Raw genomic sequence first — 25,313 nt, 5'->3', positions numbered from 1 at the left:
TTGACGTTGTATCTGTCATGCTACTTGGCCAGCCAGTCTCTGCCACACACTCTCCTGACACGGTGTGTCAAAGGGGAGACAGGCGCCGCCTTTTGCCTTTTCGCCGGATGTGACTCTGAAGCAGTCTGTTCTCCATAGAGAGGCTGGATGGATCTGGGTGTCACAAACGGCTCACGCCACCCTCCCGCTGAAAGCCCCAGTGAGCTCTGGCTGTCCTCATCTGGGAAACGGAAGCAACAATACCCACCTCACAGAGAGAAAGTAATGAGTGGCTGCTTGCGCGGGCGGGGGGGGGGGGGGGGGGGGGGGGGGAGCGGGGCACAGGGGTTGACTGCTAACAAGGTGGGCTTCTTTGGGGGGGGATGAAAATGTTCTAAAATTAGGTCGTGGTGATGGTTACACCACCCTGTGACTATATTAAAAACCACAGAATTGTACACGAGTGTATTATATTTTATGCAAATTACATCTCAATAAGATGCTCTTAAAAATAATTTTCAACTCATAAAGCTGTTTCCAGGGAAAAATGAACCATCCTGTATTAAAAGGATTACCTTGTATCCACAATCGCTATGTGGCCAGCTGGTCTGGGCCACACACTCTCCTGAGGGGCAGAAGCCACGTGCCCCGCAGGCTGCCTCCCCAGTATTAGTTCCCCTCCTTCCAGTTCTGACTTCCTCATTAAGCCTACAAACCCCTCATTCTTCCCAGTCACTCAGTCAAGAAACCGCCTTCTGGGGGCCGGCCCGGTGGCGCAGCAGTTAAGTTCGCACATTGTGCTTCGGAGGCCTGGGGTTTGCTGGTTCGGATCCCGGGTGCGGACATGGCACCGCTTGGTATGCCATGCTGTGGCAAGCATCCCACATATAAAGTAGAGGAAGACGGGCACGGATGTGAGCTCAGGGCCAGTCTTCCTCAGCAAAAAGAGGAGGATTGGTGGCAGATGTTAGCTCAGGGCTAATCTTTCTCAAAAAAGAGAAAAGAAACCTCCTTCTGGAGCCTTCGCTCCGTACATTGACTCTGCGTGTAGGAACAGACTGTTTCCACGCGTGCTTTGCAGGCTCGCACCCCGGCGGAGCTCGGCCCGCGCTGCCCGCGCACGCGCGCGAGGGAGGCGGCCGGGCGAGGGGCGCGACGTGCCGGGGAGGGGCGGGGCCTCGTCGGGACCCGGATGAGGCCCCGCCCCCGCCCGAGGAACCGGAAGTGGAGCAGGGCGCCTGGGAGCGGCGGGCGCGCAGCTGCAGGGGCCGGGGCCGGGGCCGGAGCCGGACTCGGAGTCGAGTGGGTCCGGACGGAGCCAGGCGGCGGTGAGCGAGCGCGGCTTCCGCCGGGCGGGGGGGGCCGGCCCCTCCGCGGCGCTCCTGGGCCCCGAAAAGGGAAGGAAGCGGCGGCCGCAGCGGTCTAGCCGCTCTTCCGCTCGCGGTTTCGGGTCGGCCGCGGGGGGAGCGCGGGCGAGGCTTCCCCAGGCGGGGGAGCCGGGGCCGGGGGCCGAGGGGTGGGGGCCGGGGGGCCGCGGGGTGAGGGGCGGGGCGCCGAGCGGTGGGGAGGGCCTGGTGTCGGGGAGGAAGGGGCAGTTCTGAGGTTTAGGGGTCCGAAGGAGAGGGGCCGGGGCTGCAGGGAGGAAGGGGAGGAGAGGGCCAGACGGGGAGGGGGTCTGGGGTCTGAGAGGGTGCCCGGGACCCGGGGGCTAGGAGAAGAGAGAGTGGAGGGGCCGAGGGTCGGAGGGGGGCGAGGTGCGAGAGAGGCCATGCTGGGAGGGGGTGTGATCCGGGGGGAGGGGCTCAGGGCCCAGGGGTTTAGGGGAGGGGCGTGGAGGGCCGAGGGGAAGGGGCTGGGGTCCAAGCGGGGCGAGGTAGGAGAGGGGCCCTGCGGGCAGGGGTCCGGGATCGGGGGCGACGGGATCAGGGCCCTGGGGTTTAGGGGAAGGGGATGGAGGGCCGACAGGGAGGGGTTTGGGTCCAAGCGGGGCGAGGTAGGAGTGGGGCCCTGCGGGGAAGGACCGAGAGGGGCCGGGGTCTCCCTGGCGCCCGGGCGGGGCCGTCGCAGCCGCGGCTCCTGCGGCCCGGCCCGCACCTACAGGGAGGTTTAGCAATCAGGTCACTGGAAATGCAGCGACACGCGCAGCTGCAGACGGCCGAGAGGCTCTAAATTTGGAGCCATCCCTCTTCTGGCTGTGTTGGAAATCAGCAGAAAGGTGCTTCTGGGTTTTTGGTTCCTCTGTTGGAATCGCCTGAGTGTGACACCAGGAACTCGATCTCCGCGGGCGGCCTCCCTGGAGCGGGTGCGGGGCTTCCTCCGCCCGCGGTCTGTGGACGTGTCGGGCCTGGGGGCGGGGGTGGGATGTGGGGGGGTTCCGTTTCCCGCTGATCGCAGCGCTGGCGGCATCCCCACTGAGTGCGCCCTCCCCGGGCGCTCCGCTTGGCGCGGGGCTGCCTGGGCCCGCGGCGCTCTGCCTGGCTAATCCCCCAGGCCCTGACCGCGGGATTCAGCCGGGCGCCGGCTGGCGGCTGGCGAGGGCTGAGATCCCAGGGCTGTGGGTCGGTGGGCCCCCCTGCCCCTGGCTGAGCGCGGCTGAGCCCCTGGCGCAATCCTGACTCTCCTCTGGTTGGAAAAGTGCTCCCAGATGCTCAGGGAGCCGGGCAGAGTCCTAGAGGCAACTTTCAGACCCGCTGGAAGAAGGAGCCAAAGGGATGCAGAGTTGGTTTTGATCCTCTGCCCCCCAGGAACTGGAAGTTACCCCCACCCCGTTCCCGCCCCACAGCTGACTTGTAGTGGAAGCATCTTGTTAGACTTATTCTTGAAACACTTTTGAGTGTATGTAAGTGGTGATTCAGACCTTTGCTCGCTGCCGTGCAGTCGGTGCTCAGAAAGTGTCTGAACGGTGAACTTCCGAGGTGGGAACGCAGTTCACGTCTGCCATCAGGAACGAAGTGCCCCTAACAGGTGAAAGGGACGCTGTAGACTGAGTCGAGCGTCACGCGTGGGTGATAGTGGGTGGCTCGTGTGTTTTAGAATGTGTGCTTGATCTCTTGCTGAGTCACACCGCGAGTCGTTTCTGTTCTGGTTCAACCAAGCGCCGGGTTAGCTCCTATCTGCTCCCATGCCGACTGCTGCGTGTCTCCACAGACTACTCCAGCGGCTTCGGCGGCAAGTATGGCGTGCAGGCCGACCGGGTGGACAAGAGCGCCGTGGGCTTCGACTACCAGGGCAAGACGGAGAAGCACGAGTCGCAGAAAGGTCCGCCCGGGCGGCGCCCCGCAGCCGGTCCACCGCGCGGCCTGCCCCCTCGCCGCTGCTTCCCACACGCTTACAGACATGCGCACTGGGGCGTTTCCCCTGTGTACGGCGGGTCACGTTATAGTTACACGGTTTTTTAACTCAAACGTTTGGCCGTTGTTGTTCCGTTCAGGTCAGCGTAGGGGTCTGTCGCGTTTTTGGTGACTGCTCAGTCCTTGTGGTGGGAAGATCCCGTAGTCTACGTAACCATTCCTCTGTGGAATGTACAAGTTAGGTTGTTTTCAATTTTCGATGTTAAAAGTCGACTGCATGAGTATTCTTCTCCCTGTGTCTTATGTACGTAAGTGGTTATTCAAGAGTAAATTCCTAGAAATAGAATTGGGTCAGAGAACACTGAATTAAAATTTCGATAGATTGCCAGATTGTCCTCAGAAGCCGTGCTGGCTTCCTTTGCTGTGGCGGCCTCGCGGGTCACTTACTGCCGTCACCCAGCGAGGGCTGTAGGTGGAGGGCGTTAGATTCAGTCCCTCCTGCAGAGGCCACGAACGGTTGGTTCTCCTCATTGTTTTGTTTGGCCTGTACATTTAGATTTTTTAAAACGATTGCCAACATATAAAAACTGAGAGCTCACGTATTTAAAAAAAATCCCAGGTTTCTTTAAAGAACAAAACCAAAACCCAGCACTGGAAACCCCACTGGCTTGGCGTTTCTGCGAGGAGCTGGCTGTGGGCCAGCCCAGTGTCCCTTTGCCGCAGGCGTCACTTCCGTTACAGCAGGTGGCCTGCGGCACGGGGTCGCTGTCACTGCCTTCTCTCCCTCCCTCCTTGGAGCAGACCTGTGCTCCTCTGCCCCACGCGCACCCAGTTCCTCAGGACCTGCTGCTGGATGCCTTGCAGTCTGCACTGACTTTCTCCCCAAGAGGCCTCTGGGGCAGAGGAAATGCCACTCTGGGAGGTCGGGGGCACAGCCCCAAGTGCCTGGGCAGGCAGGCTCCTCGGCAGCCCCAGGCCTTTGCGGAAGGGGTTTGCTCCGCGCGCTCGTGCGTTGACGTGCCCACGATGGAGTCCTCCTTTAGTGCAGAGGGAACCATTCCACTGGCGTTTCTGGAGGGCGTGTGTTTCTGGAGGGCGTTCCAGGTTTATCCTGTCTTTGCAGGCACCCCTGCATGCCTCTCCTTGTGCTGGTCCATGAAGCAGAGGGATCCATTAAAAGCCGGCTGCTCGGCTCGTGCTGATCCAGAAGCTTTGTAATAAACTGTTACTCCATGCTGTCTTTTGGAATGAAGGAAAGATGCTGCAGTTATAAATCTGCTGTCTTTATAGGACTCTTCCTAGTCCTGTTATTACATATGAGCAAGACTTTTAGGTATTTTCTGTATCAGTGATCTTATAGTGAGCTTAAAAGATTTTTGGTTTATATTTTTTTTAATTGAGTGTTAAAAGTACTTTCTTGAAGCCTGCTGGAATCCACAGCTTGCTCGCTGGTTGTGTTGCTGGCCTGTAAACTGCTTTCCTTGTTTTTAGATTACTCCGAAGGCTTCGGTGGCAAGTACGGTATCGACAAGGACAAGGTGGATAAAAGTGCCGTCGGCTTTGAGTATCAAGGCAAAACGGAGAAGCACGAGTCCCAGACAGGTGCCTGCATCTTACCAGCTCTCCAGCCGGTGACCGTTAACGGGACGGGTGGTAACCAGAGCAGCAGGCAGAGACGGAGCGTAACCAGCAGCCCTTAATACGGACATCTCTCAGTTAAGCAGCCAGCTTTAAAACAGCAAAGCAGAAACACAGCTGTTACATGAGAGATCGACTCTTGCCAGTTGTTTTGGCTCTGACACCCCAGCAGTGCCGCTTGTGCTAATAGTGTCGCGTGTGTAAGTGGTGGGACTGTGGGGCTCCGGTTGCTGCTTAAGCTGCATCGCTTGGCGCTGCTTCTGTGGGGTCCCGTCTGCGTTTATTCGGAACGCTGGGATTACAGATGGGGTCAGTTTCCAGACGCTGTATGAGGAGGGCCTCTTGATGAGTGTTACCTAAAGTTTTACCGAAGATCTGAGAGAGAAGGGATGAATTGAGCGAATTGTGTGTATTGACGTGCATTGAAAAACATGTTTTCTCTCTGTTGCCCGGGCTATCCCTTAATACCAGTTTGTGTCCTTTTTCTAATCAATTAGACTACGTGAAAGGGTTTGACGGAAAATTTGGTGTGCAGACAGACAGACAAGACAAATGTGCTCTTGGCCGGGATCACCAGGAGAAATTGCAGCTGCACAAATCCCAAAAAGGTACCTTCATTTTGAATCTCCTACTTGGGATCGTTTCCCGAGTTTATTTCCCTTCCCAGGTCCGTCACTGTGCCGTGTTTTTGCCGTGTCTCTGTAGCAGTGGTGTTGTGTCTTCAGTGTGGGAGGTAGTCGTAGCCCTCCCGTGATTTGAGACAGCCCTTCAGCTAGAGGAGTGAGGAACCCCCGTCCCCTCCCACGGGAGGGCTCCCGCGAGAAGGCCCCATGTCACTGGGCTTCTGGAGCGCCGGTCACTGCCTGCAGCAGCTCTGGGAACACTGTTTTCTGCCCTCAGCGGGCGGCCAGAGGGCCGACAGCGATCCAGTCCATGAATTGGTGCTGATAAAGCGTGCTGTAGGCTGTGGAAGGGGATGCCTCCTCTCTGCCCGGGAGTGTGTGCTTTCCACGACAGAACCATGTCCCTGGGAAAGTAGCACGTGGGGACGGGAGACCTCTGAGTGAGCCCCAGACTCACCCCGTCCTTTCAGCCAGCACAGATGGAGGTGGGGCTGGTACGCGTTGCCGTGCAGTAACCTCGTGTATAACGTGTCTCTTTCTTCACATGCGCAGAGATGCGTTCTCTTGTCTGCAGCGTGGATAGGACCTAGAAAGAAACCTCAAAGCATGGAGTGGCTTTCCCGAATTACTTGAAATACATTTCCTAACCCGGTCTCTGATCTTGGCTGGAGTGTTAAGAGTTTGAGTTTGCCCTCTAACCTTTGAGCCCAGTTTTGACTGTTGCTGAGCCTGCGAGCTGGCTCTGCAGCCCCTGAGCCTGGCAGAGCTTTTCCTTTCTCTAAACGATGTACTTGATTCTTGCCCATGCTCCCACGATTCTAACCGAACTGTGTTTCCTCTCTCGGTTTTCTTCACTGTTGCTTGTGGATTTCCAGGTTATAAGACTGGTTTCGGAGGCAGATTTGGTGTTCAGCCCGAGAGGCAGGACTCCTGTGCTGTGGGGTTTGATTACAAGGAGAGGCTGGCCAAGCACGAGTCCCAGCAAGGCACCGTTGCTCACCACCCCCCGCCCCCGCCTCCCCTCCAGTGCGGCCACTTCTAGCACAGACTTCCAGCCTCAGCCTTGCCAGCACCCTCTGTGCCCTCGAGGGGCACTCGGGCGTTGAAACCCAGGTGTATGCTGGAGCCATGGTCGTCTGCACTCCTCCCACCCCCATTCACTTGTTCCCTGGCACCATGGGGTTTGTGCTTGGCAAGACATGGCCGTAGTTTGCAGGGTGTGTTGCCCTAAACCCATAACGTGGCTCCATCCTGGAGCGGGGTGTCCCTGGTCTCCCAGCAGCCTTCTGCTGGAGCTCTTGCTGTTGACCGTGACTTACCTACTGAGTAAGCCACCTGACTGCCTCTGAGACGGGGAGAACCATGTTTAGTTCAGCCAGAGGCGCGGGTCACCGGGGGGCAGGGGCAGGGGCAGCCGTGTTCTGTGTGGTCTCTGTTTCATCGTGGTGGTGTTTTTTTGACCAGGAGTGGGAGGTGTTTTTCGTTTGTTTTGGTTTTTTTGACGACACCACCTACGTATAACTTCCCCACACAGAGCTAAACGGTATGTACAGGAAGCTAAGAAGACACAGGAAATTTCTAGGTGTATCTGTTGGGAGTCCACACGGTGAACACATTTCTCCTTAGAGCAGTTATTTAATTGCTGTCCAAATTCGGACTTGGCCGTTAGAACCTGGACACACGAGCGGAAGACAAGGACGGTCCTCCTTGCCAGGGCAGAGCGTAGGCTCCGTCTCCTGGTTGGGAACACACGGCCGTGTTCAGGCGAGGGACGGCAGACGCACCTGATCCGGTGCTGATCCGGCAACCTGCGCGGAGACGGCCTTGGCTCTGCGTGGCCTTAAGGCCGTGTGACGGTGTGACTGTCACGGAGATCTGTGTTGCTACGTCCTAAGAGTTGGCTGGTAGAATTTCCCCATGGAATTTTTTTTTTTCTTTTAAAAAGCAAGAAAACAGCTGCCTCGAGCCTCTGCCTAGTCCTAGTAGGGAGGGAGCGGTGCCAGGTGGAGGACTGTGCTGTTGGAGTGGCACGCTGCCCCGCGCCTGTGCTGGGCCCTCGGCTCACTGCCTGCCAGCCCACCCGGCACCCTCTGTCCCTCAGGAGAGCGCGGGACGCATGCGCACACCCCTTTTCTGCTTCTCCCCCGCCTGTGTGCTGAACACCACGGGTAGAAACCAACTCAGCTTGCAAGTGAGGACCGCGCGGGGTGCGGTTCTGGTCTCTTTCTGCTCGGGGTGCGTCTTCTTGGGCTGTTTCTGGATCTGTTTGCATGCCTCTGCCCCGGGCACCTCGCTGGTCCTCAGCCTAAGTGTAAGTGTTGTGTTGTGCCACTTTGCAGACTATTCCAAAGGATTCGGCGGAAAGTACGGGGTCCAGAAGGACCGGATGGACAAGGTAAGGATTCCAGATCCAGGCCTGAGTGTCTTCTGCTGCCGTGTTCGGGAATTTAGGAGGTCCAGGAATTCGTGGAGCTCTTGGTGTGTCAGCGCACGGCTCCGTGGATGGTCTGGGGTGGGGTGTGGCTCAGGTTTTCAGAAGCACGAACGTTTAAGTCGGGCACGTGTCATCACTGATGGTGCCGATTGCTGACCTGTATGCCAGGCCTCGTCTACCGGTCACGGACATCCTCTCCGGTACCCCACATGGTCGTGCTGTGGGGGAGAGACTTGTCCCTGTCCCCTTTTGCATTTGGGGGTCCCTGGCCAGGCAGGCTCAGTGCTTGGCCACAGCATAGCAGCAAGTGGCGGGGCCACCTTTGGAAGCCAGGCATTAGGCTCTGGGGCCAACACGAGACCCTTGAGGACGTGTGGCTGTTTGAATCCAAAGTAGTTAGCGGTAAACCGGCTGGAAATTGAGCTCCTTGGTCACACTGTCCATGTCAGGAGCTCAGTAGGCACGCGTGGCGGCGGCGGCTCTGGGAGCGCGCGGGTCTAGAACATCTGTATCATGGTTCATGGTGGAAGGTCCACGGGACAGGGACCGTCTAGAGGCAGGTCCTGCCCACAGCACCGCCTCCCACGGGTGTCCCGGGGGAACACGCTTGTTTCTCACTGGGGACTTTGTCACACGGTGTCGGATCTCTGAGAGTCAGTCTTAAGTGTATCAGACGGCCGTTTTTCTAGCGTACGGTCCAGCCATAGCAGAGTCTACACTTAGAGCAGGTGTGGAGTTGTCCACACGAGGACACGTGTGGCTTGTATCTCCTGAGCAAAGACGGAGGCCGTCCTGCCTGGTCCTGTGCCCGGCCTGTGGTCAAGGAGAGCAGGGCCAGTCCTCACGGAGTTCTGCTGCTGTCAGGCTCACAGCTGACCACACAGAGGCCGTCACCCAGGGGCTCCACCACGTGACCACGCATGGGCCCTGGGAGCATGTGGCAGGCCCAGGGCTCAGGCTGAGGGGCCAGAAGGGTCCTGGGGAAGTGAGAGGCTGGGCTCAGCTTTGACGGGTGGAGCATGCCGGGAAGATGGGCCAGGAGCCTGGAGAGCAGGGGCATAGCGTGTGTGCGGGGGTGGGGGTGACGCCGCAAAGACTGTTAGGGTCTCACTGCAGAGGAGGGCCGAGGGGTGAGGAGCTGGGAGGGACCATCTCGGGGAGCCCTGCAGACTACGTACGTCAGGTTTCGTTCTTCATCAGATGAGTCCTGAGTGGCCCTCGAAGGGTTTGGCAGGCAAGTGACACAAACGGGATCTGTGTTGAGAAGACCCTGGTCACAGTGTGGAAGTGGATTGCGGAGAAGCAGCGAGGCTGTGGCCCTAGTTAGGAGGTGGCTTCAGCGGTGTGAGCAGGGTGCGGTGCTGGCTCGGGCAGGGGCTCGTGGCAGAGGGAGAGCGGCACTGACCTCAGCGAGGCGGGAGGTAAAGCCCCCGGCTTTAAGGGCTGGCAGGGGCAGGCAGGACTGCCCCAGGTGGGCGGTGGGCCTCTGCTGAGGTGGGGCGCCTGGGAGGAGCAGGGGTGGGTAGCTGAGTCGGCTGTGGGTGTGTCCGGGGTGGGCTACCCAGCAGGGCAGGTGGATGAGAGTGCGGCTGGACCAGAGGCAGACGGCCACTGCACAGATGTGGACGGAGCCGGGGTCAAGTCGGAGGCGAGGAGAGCCTGCAGAGTGGTGAGCGGGCCCAGGGACACACCTGGGGATGGCAGCAGTCAGGCTGGTAGAGGAGACTGGGAAGTGCACCCAGCAAGGTGGGGGGAGCCCACAGGGTCTGGTGGTGCTGGTCTGAGGGTAAACAGCTTTGGGGCAGGGGGGTCACCTGTGCCCAGCAGTGCTGCTGGTGGGGGCGACGTCTGGGCGAGCAACGTGGTAGTCCCGGGAGTCCTGGTGAGGGCATTGTTGTGGGTGTTGGGGGGCAGGTTGGGGGAAGCTGGCCTGCAGGGACCCGGACCGTGTGGGGAGGGTCAGTCGTAGAGTCGGCAAGCTTGGGCCCACTCCGCCCACTGTGGTCCTGTGAGCTGGGCAGCGGTCAGCCGAGGGGATGGTTCTGTTTAAGATGGAAGAGACGAGAACGTGTAGGGGAGCCCAGGCCGTAGACAGGCATGTGGAGGGAGACCGTGAGGTGGTGCTGGTGGAGAATGTGGGGTCACTGAGACGCAGCCGTGGACGGTAGAGGCTGACGAGGGGGCCTGCGACCGAGGCAGCGTGGTGGCTTGGCGCAGAGGTTGGGTGAGCCTGTGTCTGACGGTGACTGTGGTTCCTGTTGGTGGTGTGACGGCGTCCGTGTTGTGCGGTTGGCGGCCTGAGGCTTAGGAAGGTGAGGGAGCTGCGCGGGGTCCCAGTGAGCTGCGTGTGGAGGGATTCGGGTGTGAAGTCCCTATAGGGGATGGAAACGGGTTGAGGGGTGTCCAGCAGGTGGGACCTGGGAGAGGTTGTGACCTTGAGTTGCCAGGCTGGACCGAGGGGAGGGAGGAGCAGGCGCCGCGTAGAGGAGGGCGGTGAGAGGGAGAAGCTTCTAGTCGGCAAGCGGGTCTTGGTGATGGGGGCGTGCTGTGGAGGAGGTCGGGCGCGGTGTGGTGGGGACGCTGCAAAATGAGAGGTTGGGGGCCGTGTTTGCTGGAAGCCCCCAGGTGACGGCAGAGAACTGGCTCTGGGCAGCGTGCTGGAGAACTGGCTGGGCTGGGCAGATGGGGGCGACAGGAGGGGCCCATGGGGAGGGTGCTGACGCCCCTACCCCTGAAGCCACAGGGCAGGCAGGAGCCTGATGGGACATCCGGAGGTGGGGGGCAGGGCAGGGAGTGAGTGTGAGAAGAGATTGTTCTGGAGAGAGGTGGCAGAGGCCCTGTCTGGTGGGCGGGTGGTCTGGGAAGGGAGAGCGCTTGGTCAGGGCAGCTGAGCGGTCGCACTCGGAGAGGGGTCAGGGGGGCCAGGGTGGCCCGGGCGCCGGGCTCTCAGGCTGGCTGTGGCTGGGCATGGCAGACGGGTGGGCGGACAGCCGTGCTCTGGCCGAGCGGGGTGGCTGTGGAGGGAGAACGGGGCTCTGGGGGAGGGTGGGGGCCTGGCCCGTGAGTGCGGCACTCCGCGCAGGGCTCAGCCTGTGCCTGGACGGGAGGGAGCTGCCACTCACAGTCACCCTCAGACAGTGCCCGCTAACTTCAGGTCCACGTCCTTGGGGCCCTGCTCCCCTGATTTGTGTCAGGAAGGCAGTGACTGTCCCACGCCCCAGGTGTGTCACTGGGAAGTGGTTGCTCACGAAGAAACTGAGGATGGCCCGTGGTTCCCAGAGCCTGTCTGCATCAGTGTCTGCGTCAGCATCAGCCTTGAAGGAGCAGCTGTCGCTCAAAGTGTCGTCTGACAGAATTGGGCCCCCGTACTCACGCTTGTGGGGGATGTGGACGGTCAGGCCAGGCGAGGCTTGTGGCACTGTGTCCCCTCCCGGGGTGAGGGCTAGAGCAGAACCCGCACCTGGTTTCTGGTTGCGCAGGTGTAGATATGCTTTTGGGTTTTTTCCTACTCTTTTTTTTTGGAGCAGTTTTAGCAAATTTGAGAGGATGGTACAGAGATTTCCCATATGCCCCCCGACCCCACCACGCACAACCTCCGCCACCATCAGCATCCTCCGCCAGCTGGGACGTTGGGTACAGTCCGCGAGCCTGCGCTGACAGGTCGTCGTCACCAGAGTCCACGGTTGACTTTAGCGTCCACTCTTGGTGCTGGACGTTCTGTGGCTTTGCACACGTGCGTAAGGACATGTGTCCCCCTTGCACTGCCCTACAGAGTATTTTCACTGCCCTAGAAATCCTCTGTGCTCCGTCTGTCCATCCCTCCTCACGTGTGTACTTTTTCTTCTCACGCTGACCCACGTCGTCACCAGCAAGTGTGTGTCGTAACCCTTTTCATGCCTCAGTTAACTTGCAGAACAGAGAAGGAGATACGAAAGCTTTGGGCTCCCCGGTGGGCTCTTTGGGAAGGTCGAGGGCAGGCTTTGCCGTCTGGGTGAGGTGGCAGCCGTCACGGGGTGTGAGGAGCAGAGAACAGTGCCTTCCTGATGTTCCTTTCCTGTCTCGGTAGAATGCTTCAATCCTTGAGGATGTCGCCAAGGTGGCCTCCACGTATCAGAAGACTGTCCCTGTCGAAGCAGGTGAGTCCTGGCGGACCCCCTACCGGCACTGTGGTTTTTCCAGGAGGAAATTCCACGCTCTTTGGTTGTCCCAGGAAAATGCTCAGGGCAAAGGGTAGTTGGGGGGCTGGCCCAGTAGCACAGCAGTTGAGTTCGCACGTTCTGCTTCGGCAGCCTGGGGTTTGCTGGTTCAGATCCCGGGTGCAGACATGGCACCACTTGGCAAGCCATGCTGTGGCAGGCGTCCCACATATAAAGTGGAGGAAGATGGGCACGGATGTGCGCTCAGGGCCAGTCTTCCTCAGCAAAACGAGGAGGATTGGTGGCCGATGTTAGCTCAGGGCTAATCTTCCTCAAAAAAAAGGGTAGTTGGCAGAATGTGCACCGGGAGCAGATGGAGCATGAGTGGAGAGATGGAGCTGAATGGGGAGCAGAGTCGTTCCTGTGTATTTTCAGGAAAGAAATTGACTTGCCTTTTGAGGGAAGATCCTCTTTATTCCTGCAGAGGGTCAGAGGCAGCTTTCCCACACTGCGTGTTGTGCTCTCCGGCCGTGGGGATCTGCTTTGGTGGGTGCCTCCCAAAGTAGAGCTGGGTTAACTGCACGTGTGCGAGGGCCCTTCTCGCTGCTGGAACCGCGTTCTGGGAGGGTCCTGTGGCACCTGCTGCTCAGACACGCTCGCTGGTGCCCCTGGACGCGGTCGGCCCTGGCTGTGACCCGAGGGATGTGTTGTAGCGCCTGTGCGTGAGCTGGAGTAGGCACTCTCTCCTTCGCTCCTTCTCCTCCTTGGGCCTGGTCCAGGCTGCCGCAGTCTGTCCTTTCAGGTGATTGCTCGTGTGAGGGCCTCTTCTAGTCCAGGGGTCTGCAGCCTGGGTCTGCTGCCTTTTCCTGTGAGTGTTTGTAGTGTTTCCCACCAGAGAAGGTAGGAGCGGGAGCCTGGGAGGTGAGCCGGAGGGGTGGGCTCCTCCTTCCTCAACCTGTCCTAGGGGGGCTGGTGTCTGAAGGCTCAGGTCCCTACGTTCTCGCCTACCAACTGGGCGACCCGTGACAGATGAGCTCGCTGTTCTGTGCCTCATGTTCTGGTCCATGAAATGGGGGTGGAGACACTCATCATGACTCTTTTTGGGGTAGTGACGAGGTAGAGTCTGAAGTCATGCATGCAACATTGATAAACCGTAAAGGTGTGTTTAACTCTGTGGACGTTCTGCCCGAAATCATGGGGGGGAATGTTGAGAACGTGGATAATCGAGGAAATTAACATGCAATAGACAGAAAATGCCGACGCGGAGGACGTGAGTTAAATAAGCCCTGCTGTCTTACCACGTGCGGCGAAGTCGGAATAAGAGCAAGTTTTACGGTTACCATTTACTATTCCTTAATTGCTGGAAAACTTTTAGACATGTCTCCTTCAAGTTTTTAGTAAGCTGCTTGTAAGTTAGCTTTCTTTCATTGCAGAACACACGCTCACAGACTACAAGGCATTTTTTCCTGCTATCTTGGTCTTCTTTTCAAATAGTGCCCTCCTCATTTTTTGCCTTAGAAGTTTGACCCCTGCCATCTAAGTCGCCTCAGCATCCACAAGATGCAGACGGGATGGGCTGCTTGAGAAGAAGAAAACTTTTGATCATCGTCACCTAACCTCTCTCCTTTTGAGGTTCTCCTGCTGTCCCTTCGGGTGTGTTGTCCTTCTCTGTCCCCAGCCCCTGCCACCCGTCTGCTCTCTTCCTCCTCCCCAGTGAGAGCGAGTCTCCGTCGGCACAGTACTGCTCCCAGCAGAACCCCCTGGGCTGTGGAAGGGCGCTGGAGCACTCGGCTCCCCGACAGCACATGTCTTCTGAGTGCTCCCTCCTGGCAGGCGAGGAGAGTTTGACTTGGGTCCCGTACGCCTGACTCTCAGATCCTGGAAGCCCGCCTCTGGGAAGGAGTCTGCCTATACCCTGCCACCTTTGAGAGGGGCTGTCCTAGAGCCCGTGGCCTGGAGACATGTTTCTAGAAGTGATTCATAGACGAATCCGTGGCCCTGTGCCTCTGCAGTTCCCGGTCTCTCTGCAAGCCCACCTTCAGCCCGGCCGCCCAGCCCAGGCACAGCCCCTTCGAGGAGGTGCTCTGCTGCCTCAAGTACTTGTGGGTGCGTCCAAGTGACTTGTGGTGCTGGGACTCTCCTGGGGGGTGGGGAGGAGAGGGCTCAGATTCCGCTTCTGCCCCTCGCTGGCATGCGTCCCTGGGTGTGTGACTTACCCTCTCCGGGAGCTCAGTCTCCTCGTCTGAAACCTGGAGAAAAATCCAGCCTTCCAGCTGGCAGAACTCGTTCCTGTAGCTGCTGGATCAAATGACCACAAGTTTAGTGGCTTAAAACAACACTCATTTCCTGTCTATAGTGCTGGAGGGCAGAAGTCCTAACAGGTCAGCAGGGCTGCGTCCGTTCTGGAGGCTGGAGAGGACGACGTTCCCTGGCCTTCTCCAGTTTCTGGGGCCGTCCGCATTGCACCCTCTGCTTTGCTCTCTCTCTCACATGGCTGTCCCCCTCTTGTAAGACCCCGTGATGACATGGGCCAACCCAGATAATCCCGGATTGTCTCCCATCTCAGATGCCTAACTTCGTCGCATCTGCGGTCCCTTCTGCCCTGTGAGGTCACGTGTTCACAGCATCTGGGGCCTGGGATGTCAGCTTGTTTAGGGGCCGTATTCTGTCCATGACAGTCCTCGCTCTGAGCCCCAAAGATTCATGTCCGTACTACGTGCAGAATGCATTCTGTCCATTTTAAAAGTCTGAGTTGGGTTTGGGTGGGACGGGGGTTGTAGCTCGGTAGTGGTACTGTTGCCTTGCCGACTGCACAGTGAGTAAATCCTGTGGCTTATGTGGTGGCAGCAGGAGTATTACGGGCCACCGAGGTCCTAGTTCTTGAGAATACTTGACTGACTGCGTGACCTTCACTTCAGAGCAAACTTCCCTTAAGACCTGCTGGTGTTCGGTCTCCGTGCTTGGTCCTCTCTGCTCTTTCTGCCGGAGCCGTGTTGCCGCGGAGGCGGCCTGGTGACCCAGAGTGTCCTAGGCGTGTTCTGAGTGCTGCGTGTCTGTCGATCACAGGAGCAGGCCAGAGCCGGGAAGCAGACCCCGCCCGCGTCCCCTGCTCCTCAGCCGGCACAGGAGAGGCCGCCTTCGAGCCCCATCTATGAGGTGGGTCTTCCGTTGTTTGTGAGTGAGTCTCTGGCTTCTTGAAGCCATCCCTCCTGGGGCAGTGCCGCCACCGCGGACGGCGTGGGCTCCCTCCTCAGCTCTGCTAGGTGCCCATCCACAGAGGGCGGCTTGGCGAGCAGCCTCCTGGTGCTGGGGGACGCTCCCGGGCACACGGCCTGCTTCTCACCGAGAATGGCCGTCCTCACTGGGCTCCTGGACGAGGCCCCCTTGCTCAGCCAGCCCGCAGCCCCCCAGTGGGGTCTCCGAACACCGAGTGGATGGCTTCTGGTCCGGAGCTCACGTGGTCATGCTGCATTTGCGCTGACCCCGCTCTTCTAGAATCCGCATCCTGCGGCACCCAGCTGCCTCTCCCGCGTGGCCTCGCTTCACTGGAGCCCTCTGCAGCTCTCCCCTCCCTCAGCCCCTCTTGAACGTGTCTGCTCCAGAGCCTCTGTCCTTGGCCCTTTCTCCTCAGTTGTGTCGTCAGTGCCTAGTGCCTGCCTGTGTCCCCAGGGCCTGCTAACACGGATCCCCATGCTCTCTCCTGATCTGAGTTACTGAGCTGCCTGCCTCAGCTCTCCTTCGCTCCGTCACGGGGTCTCCGCATCTCCCTCTCTCGGGAGCACCCCTGCCACCACCGTCCATGGCCATACCCGGCTGAGCCCCGAATTCCATCCCTTCTCTGGCCCTGCGGCCACTGTCCTGGTTCCCACACCTGTCTTCTCTCCCTGGACATTAGCCCTCAAAGATCATTGAGTCGCAGGGGATGAGAACTAACTCATATCAGCTGAGGCATAAAGGGACGAGGATGCGGGGAGAGCTGTGGGCCGGGGCAGCAGGCCTGGCCTCAGGTCCACAGTCTCATCACCACCAGGGTCATCTCCTTGTGTTGCTGTTCCCTCTGTGTGGCGGCCGTGTCCTTCTGGACTTCTGGGCGGGTGTGTTGGATGTGGCCTTATAATTCGTAATCCAATGGAAAACGGGGACCTTGAGCCACCCCCCCCATCATGTTCCACTACTGGCCCGTCACTGAGCAGTTGGTTCTTGAGAAGGCCAAGATGGCATGCTGTCCCTGGCAGGGATGGGAGGTGGGTCCTAGATCAGCAGCCCTGCTGGAACCCTGTGCTGGGTGGGGCAGAGGTGGCATTGCTGGAAGATAGGAGAATAGGGTGCTGCCAGTGTGGGATGCCCGCCGTAGCGCCCACCTGCTCACGGTGCCCCCACATGACTAAGCTGAGGGTGCGGGCAGCCAGCTCGTGCCCCCACACCATGGCCTGGCCTTTAATCCTCCAGTCCGTTCCCTTTGAATCCAGGGGGACCTTGCCAAAAGGAGCCTCTGGCTCTGTCCCTCCCTCTTTAACCCTTGAGTGACTCCTGGTACCTGGCCTGGAGGTGGAGTGCCCTCTCTGTGGCCTTCATAGTACCTCTCCCAGGCAGCATGCACTGTGCTGCTCACCCTCCATCGAGAGCTGGTGCCTGAGTGCCGGCCCTTCCTGGAGCTTCTCCCCATGCCCCGCCGCCTCTGGCTCCCGAGGGCGCCTTCAGGAGGACCCTCGTTGGAAACACTGGTGAAAGCCACCGTTGATGATCAGGAGTTCAGGACTTGGGTTCGAGCTTGGAAGTCCCGGTGCTTGTGACCAGGGAGTTGGTGATTTCCTCCTGCACGTGACCTGGTGCTCCCTCCCTCCCGCCCCTCCGCCAGAGGACTTGGTTAGGACAGAACCCGGCCGTCCGCGGCCTTGCCAGCTCTGGCCGTGTGATGGGGTGACATTGTGAAGCTGCTGGGTGGCCGTCGGAGGGCTGGGACCTGAAAAAGAAACAGGCCAGACCTGCCCCAGGCGACAGCCTGAGAAGCGCTCAGCTCGTGACAGCCGTGCGGGTTCCAGTTCCTGCAGGATTTGCGGGCGCTGGGGGGCGGTGAGGATGGGGGTTATTCAGGAAGAAGTGCCACGTGGTCCCTCTGAACACACTTAGCACGGTTAGAATCGAAGCCGTCTGCACACGTCGGCAGGTGTTGCCTCCTCTTCTCCCTGTCCATTTGCTCGGTCTCAGCTGGACCGAGAAGTGGTCCGTGTGTTTCCCTTGGCCGTGGCAGCGACCCGCCTGGCCCATGTGAACTGTCTCCCTGGCTCTTCCCCAGGATGCGGCTTCGTTCAAGGCCGAGCCGAGCTACAGAGGCCCCGTGAGCGAGCCGGAACCCGTGTACAGCACCGAGGCCGCCGACTACCAGGACGCCGATAGCCAGCAGGGTCTGGCCTTCGCCCCAGAGGCCGTCTATGAAAGCACGGAGGCCCAGGGCCACTATCCTGCAGGTACGGGGGGGGCCCCTGTGGTGTTCCCCGGGCAGAGGGTGCCCCTGTTAAGTTGCCCTGTGAAAGTTGCCTTCTCCGATGACTGATCTGCCCCCCGCTGTGTGGTGCCTTCTGACCTGTCGTCTTAAGCCATTTCTCGCTAAATGTGTATTTCCCATGGGTTTCATCATATATTTCCAATATCCTAATGAAATTTAGTGGACAAATAGGATGGATTTCACAGAGAAAATATTTTTACACACCACCTTTATTAGAACACCTGTGTTTTGTAAATCCAATTTGTTTTAGGGGGTGGAAGACTGGAGGTTGACCCCTTTGGAACTTTGTCCTTGGCAGATGAGAGTTACAAAGCTTAGAGTCACACTGAACTTGTTAGTCCCGGTGTGTTGGCGTTGGGACCAGGGTGTCAGAGCCTTTCCTTCGGGAGCTGAGTGAGGTGTCATGGCAGGTGAAGGAGGAAAGCGGCACCTAGGAAAGTGGAGGGTACATGGGTTCCGGGGGCCTCTGGGCTGTCTTGGTGCCATTTTACTTGCTCAAACAGGTGCCTCTGTGGTGCTTTCAGGTGGACCGAGTGGGTGCACACTTACACTCTCGTGATGGGTCTGCAGCACTGACTTAGGAGATGAGTAATGACAAGCTTAATGCGCTTCTTGGCTTAGTCAGTCCTTCTGAAAGATTGATTAGCCAAACATTTGGGTTTCCTTTTTTTTTTTTAAATATTTTATTTTTTTCTTTTTCTCCCCAAAGCTCCCCGGTACATAGTTGTGTATTCTTTGTTGTGGGTTCTTCTAGTTGTGGCATGTGGGACGCTGCCTCAGCGTGGTCTGATGAGCAGTGCCATGTCCACGCCCAGGATTCGAACTAACGAAACACTGGGCCGCCTGCAGCGGAGCGTGCGAACTTAACCACTCGGCCACGGGGCCAGGCCCTGGGTTTCCTTTTTAACATCTAATTCGCGCTATGCAGGGCTATAATGCTCCTTCTCTGTTGGGTTAGAGAATCATTAAGTTTTTTGTCCTCTGAATCTTATAAATTACGAAGTTCGTTTAGGTCAAATTTTATTACCACAGCTTAGAAGGATTGGTCAAATTATATTTTACTGGGATTTTCATGTATTTATCTTTTCAGTAGTTTTGTTTGTTTGGTTTTGTAGCTGTGTTTGTTTTCATGTAATTTGGGGCACTTACACTGAAGTGTGTGTCAGATACCGCGTATTTGATAAGGTGGTTTTTGAGAGAATGGTCTCGGGCCCTCACAGGGAAGGGACAGGAGTGTGTGCAGTCCAGTGTGGAGCGGCGGAGGCCATCGCACCGGCGGAGGAGCCGGTCGCTCAGTGGTTTGTTTCCAGCCACTGCTCAGTGTTGTAGCCTGGAAATGCCTCGCCGGGTGGAGAAGGCGGTGACGTCAGCGGTCCCTGAGCCCAGCGTTTCAGAAACGCAGGAACCACTGAGTGAACACTTTCAGGACCCTTCCGATTCCTGGCGTTTGTCTCATGTTTCGTGGTTAATAGTGTGACCAGAGAGGCATGTGCTTAACTAAATGCATTTGTCTTCCTGGCACTTTATGTCGGCACGTAATGCTGTACTTATAAAAGCTTTAGCTGTAGCATACATCAGAGAATTTCCCCAAGCCTAAGTGTGCACCTCAGTGACTTTTTCACTAAGTGAACACACTCTCGTAACTACCGCCTACATTAAGGAGTGAAACATGGCCAAGCTTCCCAGAAGCCCCCTCGTCCCCACTCCCAGGAACTGTCCCCCAAAGCTGGCAGTGGTCTTGGCTTTCCACCATTGATGACTTTCCCGTGTGCTTGGCTGTCTAAGTGAAATAAAGTTATACGTACATTTGGTTTCTTGGTTCTTTCATTCAGTAGTATCTTTGTGGGATCCACTCGCGTTGTCTCGTAGCTTTGTTCTTTCTTGTCTGCTGCCCAGGAAGCCAGTCTCTGAATTTACCGTCATTTATTCTTTCTGCCATTCTTGGGTATTCTGGATGTTCCTAGTTCAGACGAACGCCGCCCTGCGTATTCGTGCTTGTTTCTTTGGTGCAGGTGTGTATGCGTTTCTGTTGGTGTTCACAGGAGTGGCACTGCAGAGGGCCAGGGTCTGCGTCTGTCCAACCTGAGTAGACACTGCCCAAAGTGGCGGTGCTGCCGCCAGCCGTGTGTGAGCCGTCCGCCGTTCCCCAGCGCTTGGTGTCGTCAGCTCGTTCGTTGCGGCTGTCCGGTGGGCACCGAGTGGAGGAGGCTCAGTGTGCTGTGGGCTGGCTGCTGCCCGGTGGCCGGGGACGCGCAGAAGCAGACTCTTTGTGTGTGTCTGTTGGCGGTTTCGAGATCCTCTCTTGTGAGTGCTTGTCCTTTGCCCGTTTTTCGATTGGGTTTTCTGTGTTGTTTCTTACTGAGTTGAAGGAGTTCTTTTCATATGTTCTGAGTACAAGTTATATATTCTGAGTACATGTGTGTGTGGCAGGTTTTTTTACATTCTTGTGTATGTTTTCCCCTTCGCTCTCGGTGGTGTCTTGATAAGCAGAAGTTTTAATTGTAATCTAGCCCGATGGATCAGTCTTTTCAGTAATATTGAATGCTCTTTGTGTTCATTGGAAGATAGTATCACAAAGATCATGAAGATATTATCCTGTAAAAGCTTTATGATTTTATCTTTCACATTTAGACCTGTAATCCATCTGAAAGTGATTTTTGTTTATGGTGTGAGATAACGGCCAAGGTTCCTTTTTTTTCCTTAAGTGTATGCTATGCAGTTGACCGAGAATAATTTATTAAACAGACCCTCCTCTCCCCAGTGCACTACAGTGTCGTCTGTGTCATCAGGCAAGTGACCGTAAATATATGGGCCTGGATCTAGACTCCGCTCTGCCCCGTTGGTCTTTCTGTCGTCTTTGCACAAGCAGCACACTGTGTAAATTGCTGTAGATTTAGCCTGTCCTGGCATCTGGTAATTTGAGTCCCCCAGCCTCGTTCTTGTGCAAGGCTAGCTGGGCTAATCTTTACCCTTTACATCCTCGGTTAAAATGTAGAGTCTGCATGGCCGCCTCTCCCCGGAAAACGTGCTCTGATTTTCACTGAGATTGCGTTTCATCTGTAGACTAGCGTGGGGAGAAATGACAGCTTCTTAATATTGGTCTTACAGGGGCCCACCCGGTGTGCGGCGGTTAAGTTTGCGCTCTGCTTTGGCGGCCCAGGGTTTGCAGGTTTGGATCCCGGCTGTGGACCTGCGCACCACTTATCAAGCCGTGCTGTGGCAGGCGTCCCACGTATAAAGTGGAGGAAGATGGGCATGGACGTTAGCTCAGGGCCAGTCTTCCTCAGCCAAAAGAGGAGGATTGGCAGCAGATGTTAGCTCAGGGCTAGTCTTCCTCGGAGGGAAAAAACATGGGTTTTAAAATCCATGAACACAATATAGCCTTCTATTTATTTAGCTCTTCTTTAATTTGTCTTAATACTATACAGTTTTCTGTATATATATCGTCTACATGTTTAATTACATTTATTCATAGATATTTCACATTTCTTTATTATAAATTATATTATGTAATTGTTTATTACTGTTATATAGTGATAGAATTGATTTCTGCGTATTCACTTGCTAAATCCATTTATTTCTAATAGTAATTCTTCTTGTATTTTGTAGGTGTTCACAAGTATGTCTGCAAGAGACAGTTTCTTTTCTTTTTTGTTTCCAAGTGCTGTACTCGTTTTTCTTTTTCTTGCCTCGCTGGCCTGGCTGGGACCTCCAGCACAGTGCTGAGTAGAAGTGGTGAGGGTAGGGATCCTCGTCTCCCTCCCAGTGTCAGAGGGAAGGCTTTCGGTATCTCACTGTTATATCTGATGTTGGCTGTAGCTTTTCCATAAATATTTTTATCAAAATATCCAAATTCTCCTCTATTAGTTTGCTAAGTGTTTTTTTAAATCATGAATTAAATTATTAAATTTTCTTAAGTGCATTTTCTGCATCTTTTGAGACAATCCAGTTTTTTTCCTTTTATGTGGTGATTTACCTTTTAGTTTGCAATTCTAGAAGAATCCCAACCTGACCTTGATGTATTCTGCTTTCCCCGGATTTTGTTTGTTAATATTTTAAGATTGTTGCATCTGTGTTTGTGAGAGCTTGGTCTGTAACTTTGCTGTCTTGTGTTGTCCTTGTTAGGTTTGGCTCATGCTCGTCTCCTAACACAAGGTGGAAAGCGTTCCTTGTTGATTCCCAGAAGAGCCCCTGTGAGACTGGTGTTTTCTTCCTTGCAGTTTTGGAAGAATTGACCAGCAAAACCAGCTGGTGTAAGGTTTTCTTTGTGAGAAGGCTTTTAGTTTCAGATTCAGTTATTCACGTGGAAATAGGATTTTTCTGATTTTATATTTCTTCTTGTGTCTGTTTGGGTAAGATGCTCTTTTTTCCTAGGAATTTGTTCAGGCCACCCAAACTTTCCAATTATTAAGTGTAATATGGTTCATAATATCCTTATTTTGTGCAAGATCTCCTGTAATATCCCCTTTTAAAAATTTTTGATATTGGTAATTTGTCCTTTTCTCTTTTTCTTCATCGGTCTTGCTAGAGTCTTATGAATTGTAGTAGCCCTTTCAAAGGACAGCTTTTGGCTTTATTGATTTTTTTCTGTTTAGTATTTGTTCTCTATTTTGTTAATTTATGCTTTTTTCCTTCCATTTACTTTGTGTTCTGTTTGCTGTTCTTTTTTCTAGTTTCTTGAGATAGATGCTTAACTGATTTTGGCTCTTTCGTCTTTTCCAGTCTATGTATGTGAGGCTCCAGCTGGCCCTGTAAGTGCACCTTTAGCTGCATCCCGCAAGTTTTGAAAGCCAGATTTTCGTTCTCTCTTGTGTGAAAACATGTTCTGATGTTCATCGTGGTATCTTTTTTTACTCATAAAGTTTTCAAAGAATTATGTCACTTGACTTCCCAATGTTTGTGGGGATTCTCTGGTTAGCTTTTTGTTGGTTTCTACCTTCCTTGCATGAAGATCCCTGTCTTGGTCTTTTGGGGCTGCTATAATCAGATGCATAGACTAACTGGTTTATGAACAACAGAAGTTTATTTCGCATCGTTCTGGAGGCTGTGAAGTCCCGGATCAAGGCACCGGCAGATTCCGTGGCTGGTGAGGGGCCGCTTCCTGGTTCGTAGACAGCCAGCCTCTCACTGTCCTCACATGGCGGAGGGGGCGAGGGAGCTCTCTCAACTCCAGACTAATCACCTCGCAGAGTCCCCGCCTCCTGATACCATCACCTTGGGGCTGACGAATTTTAGGGGGACGTAAACTGTCAGTCTGTTGTAATCTCTACGTACACCCTGCATTATTTCAACGTTTTGAAATGAGTCGAGCTTTCCTAATGGCCCAGCGTACATTCATTTTTGTTAAACGTTCCTTGGGCCCTTGAAAATGTTATTTATCGGTGAGAATGCAGTGTTGTATGTATACCAGGTAGATCAAGTTTGTTGATCATATAATTTAGATTCTAGTAGCCACATTACATAAAGTAAAAAGAAATAGGTGAAATTAATTTTGATAATGTATTTTATTTAACCTAAATATCCAAAATATTATAATTTCAATGTGTAATCAACATGAAAAGACTACTGAAATATTTTGCCTTCTTTTTGTTGTGATAAGTCTTTAAAATCGGGTGTGCATTCTTGTAACACGTCTCAATATGAAGTAGGCACATTTCAGGTACTTAATAGCTGCATGTGACTGTTTACTGGGCAGCCCAGTTCTACACTCTTACTTTGTTTTTTTTGAGGAAGATTAGCCCTGAGCTAACATCTACTGTCAGTCCTCCTCTTTTTGCTGAAGAAGGCTGGCCCTGAGCTAACACCTGTGCCCGTCTCCCTCTACTTTATACGTGGGGCGCCTGCCACAGCATGGCTTGATGAGCAGTGTGTAGGTCTGCAGCCAGGATCTGAACCGCCGAACCCCAGGCCACCGAAGTGGGACGTGGGAACTTGACTGCTGCGCCACTGGGCCGACCCCTACACCCGTACCTTTTTTGGGTCTGTTTTTTCTATCAGTTACTGAGAGATGTGTCTTAAAGCCTCCCACTGTGATGTTGGCTTTGGTTGTTTCTCCTTTTCTATTTCTATCAATTTTTCTGTCTTTTGAGATCGTGTTGTGAGGTGCATTCAGATTTAGCGTTTTTATCTTCTTGGTGGATTGCACTTTATCATTGTGAAATGCTCCTCGTTAGTCAGGCTTCTTGCTGTCGAGGCTGCTTTATTTGATAGTGATCTTTGCCACATCAGTGTTCTCTTAGGTAGCGTTGGCCTGGGGATGTTTTGCTTTCACCTGTCTGTGATCTTGTATTTTTAAGCGTGCCTCTGTGGAGAGTATACAGCTAGTTTGATTTTAATCAATTTGACGATTTTTATCTTTTAATTAGAGCGTTTGCTCCATTTAAATATAATGGCTGGTATTTTGGTTTGTAGGTACCATGTTACTATCTGTTCTCTGTTTGTTCCACCTATGCTGTGCTGTGTTTCTCTCTGGCCTTCTGTTAGACGTATCGTGGTGTTTGGTTCGGTACTTCTCTCTTAGGTTGTTGGCTGTGTACATTCCTAGATACAGGGTGCATTTTACATTTGAGCCTTATTTACTGCTTTTACTACCTCCTGACACTGCTGTTTCCTTTGACACTTGAACTGCACTGAACTCCCTCCCGCCTCCTGTGTCATTATCATACTTTTGAATTTTAGATACATTTTTGGCATTATCCTCGTTTTGTACAGTTAGTGCTTATGAAGGTTTATTCTCGTAGTGACCCTTTCTGTTGCTCTTCACTCCTTGTTTTTTCGTATTTCTGTCAGAGACTACTTTTCCCTGAAGAACTGCTTTCATAATCCTTTTAGTTCACGCCTGTGGGCAATGAGTTGTCTCATTCTTGTTTCCTGAAAAGTCTATATTTTGTCTTCACTTTTGAAGTGAAAAGTCTATATTTTGTCTTGACTTTCTATTGGGTATAGGATTCCAGGTTGGTGGTTATTTTCTTTCGGCATTTTATAGATGCCAATCCATTGTCGTCTGGCTTCCTTCCCTTTCCTTAAAAAGTCAGCTCTCAGTGTTCCTGTTGTCCCACTGAAGGTGGTGCCTTTTTTCGTCTGGCTCCTTTTGACACTTTGTTCTTGCCTTAGGCACACTCCGAAGGACTGCTGAAAACCAAAGTGTGGTTTTCTTTGTTGAGTCAATGGCTTGATTCCTTCATCACTTTCAGACAAGTTTTGACCATTGTCTGTAGATGTTTCTTACTCCCTGTTCTGTCTTTCCTCACTTTGGGAGTCCCCATTTATATGGACATTAGACCTTTTACCGTGTCCTACACGTCTTTTGGGCTCCTTCTGTATTTTCCAGACTTTTTTCTTGTGACTTCTATCTGGCTGTTTTTTACTGACCTGTCTTCTGGTTCACTGATCCTCTCTTCAGTTGTGTTCAACCTGAGCTTAAACCCATAGATTGGGTTCTTAATTTCACTTACCCTATTTTTCAGTTCTAGAATCTGTTTTGATTCTTTGGTGAAAATTTTCATTTTGTCAAGTCTATTTTTGACCAGTTGAAGTCTGCATCTGATAACTACACTGTATGGGTCACCTCAGGGTCTGTTTCTATTTCTGTTTTCCTTTTTTCTCTTGGTCCTGTTTGTTGTTATTTTTCTAAGTGAACCTTGGGCGTTATGGATGAAAACCTGTGGAGACTCTAGGTGATGCTGTCTTCCCTCAGCGCTTCCTCTG

At 54.4% G+C, this 25,313-nt stretch overlaps 2 protein-coding genes across 23 annotated transcripts in view; one reads left to right on the top strand and one right to left on the bottom strand.

Annotated features, from left to right (window-relative positions):
- The first annotated feature begins 1,187 nt into the window (after positions 1–1,187).
- The window catches only part of LOC102147393 (liprin-alpha-1-like), a 112,498-nt gene continuing 88,372 nt past the window's right edge, over positions 1,188–25,313 (top strand). For 6 of the 22 annotated variants that reach the window (XR_011424014.1, XR_011424013.1, XR_011424015.1 and 3 more), the window contains exon 1: positions 11,867–12,100. Coding sequence is in view for 17 of the 22 variants with exons in the window: in XM_070229872.1 (XP_070085973.1) it covers positions 12,008–12,100 (93 nt within the window). In the remaining 5 variants the exon portion in view is untranslated. Of the gene's footprint in view, positions 1,308–3,126; positions 3,238–4,760; positions 4,985–5,404; positions 5,516–7,798; positions 7,926–11,002; positions 12,101–15,166; positions 15,257–17,396; positions 17,569–25,313 lie in introns of those variants that run through there. The other 16 variants (XM_070229862.1, XM_070229870.1, XM_070229864.1 and 13 more) reach the window with 12 other exon arrangements.
- On the bottom strand, positions 1,402–2,385 carry LOC138916521 (uncharacterized). Its single transcript, XM_070229152.1, has 2 exons — positions 2,251–2,385; positions 1,402–2,073 (listed from the first exon to the last, which is right to left on the bottom strand). Exons 1-2 carry the CDS (start codon positions 2,383–2,385, stop codon positions 1,402–1,404), a joined length of 807 nt encoding a protein of 268 aa, XP_070085253.1.

Source organism: Equus caballus, chromosome 12 (genome assembly GCF_041296265.1).
Source record: "Equus caballus isolate H_3958 breed thoroughbred chromosome 12, TB-T2T, whole genome shotgun sequence".
NCBI classification, from domain to species: Eukaryota; Metazoa; Chordata; class Mammalia; order Perissodactyla; family Equidae; genus Equus; species Equus caballus.
This window is presented reverse-complemented; position numbering and strand designations above follow the sequence as displayed.

Excerpts from the sequence above, each read along its gene's own strand:
- LOC138916521 (XM_070229152.1), bottom strand. The coding sequence starts at position 2,385 with ATGCCGCCAGCGCTGCGATCAGCGGGAAACGGAACCCCCCCACATCCC. Across the intron at positions 2,074-2,250 it reads AGGCCGCCCGCGGAGATCGA|GTGCGGGCCGGGCCGCAGGA; the intron begins GTTCCTGGTGTC and ends ACCTCCCTGTAG.